Source organism: Phaseolus vulgaris, chromosome 10 (assembly GCF_000499845.2).
Source record: "Phaseolus vulgaris cultivar G19833 chromosome 10, P. vulgaris v2.0, whole genome shotgun sequence".
Lineage (NCBI taxonomy): Eukaryota > Viridiplantae > Streptophyta > Magnoliopsida > Fabales > Fabaceae > Phaseolus > Phaseolus vulgaris.
In genome coordinates this window covers 14,436,689-14,445,432 of record NC_023750.2, presented here as the reverse complement: position 1 = coordinate 14,445,432, position 8,744 = coordinate 14,436,689, and the positions used below count along the sequence as shown (strand labels likewise).

Sequence of the window (8,744 nt, the reverse complement as noted above, 5' to 3'; positions counted from 1 at the left end):
AAGTTTTCTTGTTTAAGAGTTCGTTTTGCTTTTGCCAACGCTGTTGCCAGCCGCTGCCTCCACCGCTCCCCTCGACGCTTCTCTCTTATTTCGTTCTCTTCGTCGTTAGAGCATCCACATCGAACAAAATTTGTCCGTTCACGCTTCTTGGCTATTTTGTTACCACTCTTGTCGCCACCACATTGTCTCCATTGTCGCCACAACTTCGTTCACGTTCACGCTCTAGGTTAGTTTTTCATTTTTAATTATTTTAATTTTAATTTTAATTATTATTTGGTTTACAATTATTTATATAAATAATTAGTTTTATTATATTATATTTGGAATATAATGTATTAGGTTTTAAATTGGGTAATTGTTATATGTTGAACGTCTTGGTATTGGGTCTGGGGTGATCGACCCTCGGCAATGTTGAACACTTTGGTATTGGGTTTAGGGTTTAGGTATGTGAGTCTGGAGCACATATAACACTGGTTAGGAGCCACAACTGGTGTTATATGTGTCTTTTGGAGCACACATTTTTTAATATTTTATTCAGATTTTGGTACATATTACACCAATTTTTACAATAGTGTTATATATAATTAACATTTTACATCGTTAAGATCTACATCAGTGATGGAACTAGTGTTACATGTCCTCTAGAATCAATGTTATATGCATTTTCTGCACTAGTGTCCAAGCAAAAAGCTCACTATTTGTAGTTCAGTTGTGTTGACAACATTATCATCTTAGAAAATCCTCTTATCAACCTTCTGTAATAGTCAATTTGATTCACGTAACCTTTGGTCTTCATGTTGATCTTGAGACATTCCACTTAAACATTGTCTTTCCTTGGGTTGGGATCTAGTAGATTTTTAGAGTTGTGATGACAGTAAAATTTGCATATTCACCTACCAAAGCTCTTACTTATTGTATTTTTCTTTAAGAATGTTATCATTCCCTTATGTGTTCTTTATGCACCTCTAAAGTATAGGATAGATAGACATGTTATCTATGTAATTCACGATAATCTTGACCAAGAAATGAAGGGTCATAATCATGAAGACATGAATATGTATAGGAAGTTCATCTCTAAACGTACAACATCACTTTCTATTTATCACAAACTAAAGGAATGCAATTAACATATATTCAATTCATCCCAAAAATTATATTTAGATCCTCTATAGGTAGGAATCTCAAATTCACTTAGAATTTGTGTCCACCCAGAACAACAAAACACCTAATATATAAACATACTACCCTAAAATAAATGTTGGTGTAAAACTATTAACTTAAAGAAAAAATTTTAAAATCTACAAATAAACCCTTAATATAAATAAATGTAATACTTTAAAATAAAACATATAAACTCACACACATATAAATACAGCCATCCAAACCATATCCTTAAAATGCACTCTAAACTTTTAGAACTGAGATAGAAATCATCTCGATTTAGTCCTGAATGTGCACCTTTACTGCTTTGTCGAAATTCTTTTCTTTCTTAGTATGTTTTTACCTTCATTCATAGCAATCATCCTAACTCTAACATAAATATTGAGACTAGACTTAAACAAACATCTACAATAAGAAAAAGAATAAACTCACTACCTTTGAGTTATCTTAAGGGCGAACTGCTCTGATACTATAAATGTAACACCCTAAAATATACAAATCTTTTACAAAAGAGAATAAAATAAAATAATTTCTTCCACTATTTTCTCAAAGTACCTTGTGCACCTGCACCTATATCTGTTGTGCAGATAGTACAATCATCGCAGTTCATAGATAAACAACACATGCAAGGGTAAGCTATCGAAATAAAATTCTAACATAAAAAAATATAAGTAAAAAAAAGAATTAATTACATTAATCATTCATTTATATAATTCTATTTCATTTTTTCATCAATTGTAATCATATAATATTCAATACCAATCACAACAACCCAATTTCATTCAAATACCATCCTCAACAATCATATGGATCACACATGGATCCACACACCAACTGATGGAAGAGGCCTAAGCACAAGCCCACATGCAAGCCCACCAAAGGGTAGATTTGGGCCAACCATAGAGTTATGGCCAAGAGGATCCAAGAAGACGTTCTTTTACATGTTCAAATGCCATAAACTCTAGTGTAGAGTAGACTTTAATTTCTTGTCAAAATTAGCATAGGAACTTTATTTGTAATTTTCTTAGAATTAATTTTGGCACCTAAAACACCAACCTAGGTAAACTTAGAGTTTCTAAAAAAACCTCTAAATTTACCAAGGCCGGTCTAGAAAGCCCATGGAAGGGGTGAGCATAAAAACTAGACACACCCCTCCCCATGTGCTCATTTGTGCACCCATGTGCCATGTGCACCCATGTGCTTCACATTTACATTTCATTTGGCTAGCATTAGGGTTGCATTATGGTCCTCCTTAGCCTATAAAAGGAGGAGCCTACACCTTGTATTTTCAAGTTTATGGTGAGTAAAGTTATGCTGCCATTTTGTGCCAAGCTTTGCTTCTCCCTAGAATTCTAGGCTCTAAACTTCATCTCCTTCACCTCTCCTTGGGTTGGCCGAACCTCCCTAGCTTCATACTCATCATGCACCTTCAAGATCAACACCACTCTTAGGAGGATCTTGCTCACACACCTTCATAGCTTCCGCACCACTTTTTCTTACATGCCATCACCAACGATATCCAACAATGAATACTCATATTAAGTAGGATCTACCAGAGACTAACATCCTATCCAATACCTAAGACTTATATTTACAATTGAATCTAAGAGAAAGGATTAGGCTAAGTTCAAACATCCAATATCATGTGATTACAACTAGTCATGGTGTGTATAAACTCCCTCATGAGCTTCTTACCAACTAATATCTCAGTCAACGTGACTTAGATCATCAGTGAAGTTGGAAGTTCTCTATTCATATGTGTCAATACTTAACACGAAACCAATAAAAAACTTATACATTATCCCAAATATATGATCTCAATTTTATACAATTCTATCGTCCTCATATAATACATATGATTCACATACAATGCATATCAATCCCTCATATTATTTAAGATTTTTTAAATTAATTACATAATCATCTTAATTCTATACACCTTTCATTCACCAATCCATGTCATTTATAAATTTCACAATTCTATTGATCATACAATATAACTCTTATATATATTACACACAATTCAATCCCACAACAACATTTAAAATTTCACAAATAAATTGAATTTGTATACTATACCGACCCGTCCTCGGACATCGACGTCAGAGAAGACATCGAACATCGGTGTCTGAGAGGAATGGTAGGCCACGTAAGCTGGGTCCCCCAAGCAGTATAAGTTAACATGAGTTAACACCCAAATACTAAGGAAAGACCTAAGTCACAAGAGGATCATGCATGAGGTGTGTATGGTACATTCGGGTACGACACAAGCAAGTGTTCCTTGGAGGCATTGAGGCCCATTAGGGTTAGGGTTTCCAAGGAAAGACTGTATGCATGACACGTGAATACTTAGGGTACCCATAGAACAGATGGTCCTGCAACATTGGTGGATGAGTTGGTACCTTGGCGGCCATATTCACTAGCACAAAATGTATAAACAACGACTATTTATTTAATGCGATTTTAGGGTTAGCCGCTGTCATTCAAAACGCGGTGGCATTTTTGAAATTAATTTTATTTACGAATGCGACTATTTAAATAGCCGCATTCTTAAATCAAAATGCATGATTTACGAATGCGGCTATTTAAATAGCCACATTCTTAAATCATTTTTTTACCCTAATTTTGAAGTGCGTCACTTACGCTTTCATACTTTCTTCCTTTTTGGCGCTTCACGTTTTCTCTTTGTTTCTGCTCTGGTGTTCATCTCTTTTGCGAGTTTCATTGTGTTCTCGTACCAATGTAAGTTCGTTTCGATTCGCTCTCTTTCTTCTTCACCAATGGTTTATAATTTTTTTTCGTTTCACTTATTTGTTTGTTTTCTTACATTGGCGAAGGGTTCTCTGACGCTTCATTTTCTCTTTTGTTTATGCTCTCGTGCTTCCTCTCGTTTTCTACGAGCCTTCATTGTCTTCTTTGTGTCATTGTAAGTTCTTTTCGAGTTCTCTTTCTTCTTCACCATTGATTTATATATATTTTTTTCGTTTCTCTTATCTATTTGTTTTCTTGGATTGATGAAGGTCACCAACTTCATTGCCTGCTGTTTGGATTTTTGCTATGCCGTATTTGCTCCGTTGTTGCTGCTGCCACTGCTATTGCTGCCTTAGGGTTTAGGGTTTTAATTTTTTTGTTTAAAAAAATTAAATAAGAATGTGGTTATTTACCATAGCCGCATTTATAAATCGCATTTACGAATGTGGCTAAATAGCTGCACTTGTAAATCTTCGATTTAAGAATGCGTGCTGATCAAGTGCGGCTATATAACCGCCCTTGTAAATATAAAATAGCCGCACTCGTTTGGCCTGTCTGCACTAGTGATTGTTAGTCGTTGCACTCCAGTAAAGGGAAGTCTTATGTGCCAGATTACGCTAAAAATGTGTAATAGCGGTGCAAGGACGTTCTCCCAGGAACCTTAGATATGGGTAACAGAACAGAAGCAAACCCTAGCTACAACCTATATAAAGGGTGGTAAGAATCCTAGCAAGGTACACCGTTTCTAAGACTGAAACTACTTTACACTTATTGTTTCTTTGCCCCAGTACTGACATGAGCGTCGGACTGCAAACAACCGTCAAGGCGCCCTTTGTCTTTTCAGGTGAGAAGTCCTTCAACCCAAGGAAGTTTGATTCTCAGGAGGAGATAAGCAGGTTAGAGATTGTCGTTCGAGTCAACCATCAATCGAGTCAACTGGCGAGAACATATACTTTTAAAAAAAAACATGCATAATTCAAATCATTAAAAAGATATGAAGAAAATAAAAGAAAAATATGATAAAGGTATTTTTATTTTGGGCTAGCTTGAGCGAAAATTTCTAGCTTAAGCAAGAATTAGCTCTCTTGAGCGAGTGAGGCCAAAAGAGCTGCTCTTTAGTGTGATTTTCGCTTGAGCAAGAATAAACTCGTTCGAGTGAAAACATAACTAAAGAACAAGTTAAATATAGAAATATTTTCACTTGAGCAAAAATTATCTCACCTAAGCGAAAATATCAGTAAATCGACCTCAACAACATACTCAAATTACATTCTCAAAGATTTTTTCACAAATATTTCAATACTACCACTTCAAAACAGTTTTAAATGATTAATGCAAATTATTATTTGCTTAAACATATTTCTTCAAAAAAATTTATACACTCAAAACCATTCAAATTCAGTTTAAATAACAATATAGATTAACTTATTATCTAAATGAGCTTCCCTAAGATTCTATTCAAACACAAATAACTTCCTTTATCTGAAATTTTGTAGTCCATTGAAGATTTGAACTCTATTAGGAAAATCACTCCAAAGTTTAAGGACCTAAAGTATGTTATTCAAATATCATCAAATTTCAGTTTAAGGTAAAAACAAGTTGAGAAAAACACTTTTCTTAATTGTCCCCATCAAGGTTGATGGCTAAAACATAAGAAAAATCAAATAATAGGAAATTAAAAATGAACTTACTTTATTTAAAAATCTCATCGAGTAAAGTGTATCCTTACTCCTTAACTACTGCGAGGCATGATCAAATCTTGGAATAAATGAAATATGAGAAAGAAAAATGAAGATAGAAAAGAGAAGAGATATAGAGAAAGAGAAAAGATGAGATAAATGGGGGTGGGGGAGAGGTGCAGGACCATGGTGTCACAATATGTGTGTGTCACAAGACAATATACCTCGTTAAGCATGTAAATTAAAAAAAAAAACTATACCAATAAATAAATTTCAAAGTAAAGAAATTTACAAATTTGCATATCATAATGATATTTAAAGTTAAGATGTTAATATAATGGATTTAATGATATTAAGATATTAATGAACAATAGTCAAACCAATATTACATACAAAACAAAACTAACATTTTATCGGCGATCTACGAACCAAAATCACTTATTATAAACTAAAGGAGATAAAAATTAAAATTTATCTAATATCATTGTTAGAAATCATGTTTCACAAATCTTTTTATGCCTAAAACTTATCTATTGTTCTTTAAAAAATATTTGTTTATGAAGATTAATTGTATATGTATAACACTTATTTATTTACATTAATGAAGATTAAGAGTAATCCTAATGATATAGTGGATGAATTCAAAAAGATCAAGATCATGACGAGGACATATATACACGTGAGAATATATATATGACTAATTTGTTATATATTTTTTTAATTTTTCTTTAGCTTCGTGATCTATGCATTGTTTTTTAATATTACTAATATTAATTATTTTAATTTGTAAATAAAAACACGAGTTTCATCTACTTCTGATTTCGGTAGAATACCTATTTGATTGGGGTCCTTCTCATTGAGTTTTTCTACCCACTTATCAACACAAATGATCATGCAGTCCTTAAATAACTTTAAATATACTTACGGTTTATATATATAAGAAATTAAAATTAGAGTATTCTTTTTATTATACGTTTCTCACTGGCTGTTGCTGGAAGACATTATCAAACTCCCACTTGCATGCAAAGTCAAAAACCAATAATTAATCATAGCATGATGAATCATTATATATATATATTCATAACTTGTCTCTCATGTAATTAATATTCTAAAGCAACATTCTGTGAGTTGTTATTAATCTTCTAAATCACACACACACACATTTTGGTTCCAGGGAACATAGCCGCTAGAATCGCCTTAAAACATGAATGCTGCACCTTCATTCACCTGCATGCACAATCATCACAGTCTCATCACAAGTTATATGCCATTCTTTTTACTTTTCTTTCTCACCACTTTATCAGAACTCTTACAATCCACGCTCAAAAAAGTCTAACCCTATTATATCTGTAACTATAGGTTTTACTCCAACAAGCTACTTTCTTGGTAACAGGCTGTGCTATATATATATCTTTGATATGAATCTATTATCATAAGATATATAATATAATAATGCTGGTGCCATGCTATATGTTGTTATTTTTTTAATCTCTGTGATTTTAATTTGACCGACCAGCTTTATATATATAATTCTATTATTGTTCTTACCGCAAATTGCATGTGTAAAGGATACGTAAACAAGGGAAAGAATACATAGCTATGCATGTGATGATGTGAGGAAAATTCTATATAAGCACCACACCTCATTGCCATTTTCATCAACCAAAATCTCCTTTAAGACCTCTGAAAGCTCTCTGTATTAGGCTAAAGCTAATTAAAAGCTCTACTTGAGACATGGCACAACTCAACCTCACATTGTTTGTCATTTTCCTCTCTCTCTTATTCTCATTTCTTGCTACCCCAGTTGAGCCATCATCATTGAAGAGGCAGAGAAATCCTAAAACAATGACCTACATAGAGTCCTCTTGCAATGGCACCCTCTATCCCAATCTCTGCATCCGTTGTCTTTCCCAATATGCCAAATCCCCCTTAAATGGCCCACAACACTTGGCCCAATATGCCCTCTCAGTGAGCCTCTCTAGGGCACTGCACACAAAAGGGTACCTTTTGGAAGTGGCAAAGGAACTTCAAGTCATCAAGAGCAACAAAAGAGAGTACCTAACAGTGCAAGATTGTGTGAACCAAATCACTGATAGTGTGGAACAAATAAGCCAAGCCATGAAAGAACTACGTAGGTTCAACCAACATGGATCAAGCATGAGTGATAAGATGCTGTGGCACATAAGCAATGTTGAAACATGGGTGAGCACTGCTTTGACAGATGCTAGTAGTTGTGTGTACTCATTTCCTGGGAATAGGATGAGTAAGAGAATGGCTTCTATTAAGGTTAAGGCCATGAATGTTGCACAGGTTACAAGCAATGCTCTATTCTTGTTTCATAGATATGCATCTACCTACCAGAAAGCAGCAACTAAAATCACCAAGAAGCCCTAGAAGCTAATAATGACAGACTATTACCCTCCACTGTTTGTTCATGTACGTGATACATGTTTTTTCTTTGGATGGGATATCATCCTTATTGAATTTTATGTAATTAATCTACATTTATAAATTTAAATTCATAATTATCTTGGTTCATAAAAAACTGTCTTGGTTATATACTATGTTATTGATCATGGGGAGGCGACTCAACATAGAATGAAAATGATGAAATTATAAGCTGTATATGCACATTAAGTGTTTTTCATGACTAAAAGCTAAGAAAACTATTTGCTACTCATAGTATTTAAGGAATAAAAATGTTATTCACTACTATTAGTATTCATAGAAGTAGCATTTGCAGAAAAATTAAATTTAAAATATATTGCTAATATGCACATGTAATGAATTGATAATAAATTATTTTCAACAATTTTTTGTTGTTGTAAAAGTAGTATATTCAGTTGCAAGGGGACATCCGATAAAATTGAAATGATACCAAGAAATTAGCATGTCCCCTACGCAAGGTTGACAAGTAAATCGAAAAATTGTCCAAATTTTTTTTTAGAGAAAAGGGGTAGGAAGATAGACAGTAAATATAAAAGAGATAGAGGAACTCAATAGATTCTTGTGACAAAGTTGTTTGATATACCAATTATAGAAAGAAGATTTACATGGTATAGAGAAAATGACATAAAAAATATAGATAGGATATTAATGTCACAAGATTAGTGTATGTAGTTGACCAAATTTCAAGCAGATGGTACTATATTC

The 8,744-nt window shown here is 33.5% G+C and overlaps 1 protein-coding gene and 1 non-coding gene across 2 annotated transcripts; both read left to right on the top strand.

Moving 5' to 3' along the window:
* Positions 1-7,264: 7,264 nt before the first annotated feature.
* Positions 7,265-8,113, top strand: LOC137818806 (pectinesterase inhibitor 9-like). Its single transcript, XM_068622421.1, has one exon. The coding sequence runs from the start codon at positions 7,326-7,328 to the stop codon at positions 7,983-7,985; it is 660 nt and encodes a 219-aa protein (XP_068478522.1). The 5' UTR covers positions 7,265-7,325; the 3' UTR covers positions 7,986-8,113.
* Positions 8,114-8,433: 320 nt separating this feature from the next.
* On the top strand, positions 8,434-8,533 carry LOC137819898 (U6 spliceosomal RNA). The gene has a single exon (XR_011082480.1). It is a non-coding gene; the product is annotated as a U6 spliceosomal RNA (small nuclear RNA).
* The last annotated feature ends 211 nt before the right edge of the window (positions 8,534-8,744 follow it).

Excerpts from the sequence above, each read along its gene's own strand:
- LOC137818806 (XM_068622421.1), top strand. The coding sequence starts at position 7,326 with ATGGCACAACTCAACCTCACATTGTTTGTCATTTTCCTCTCTCTCTTA.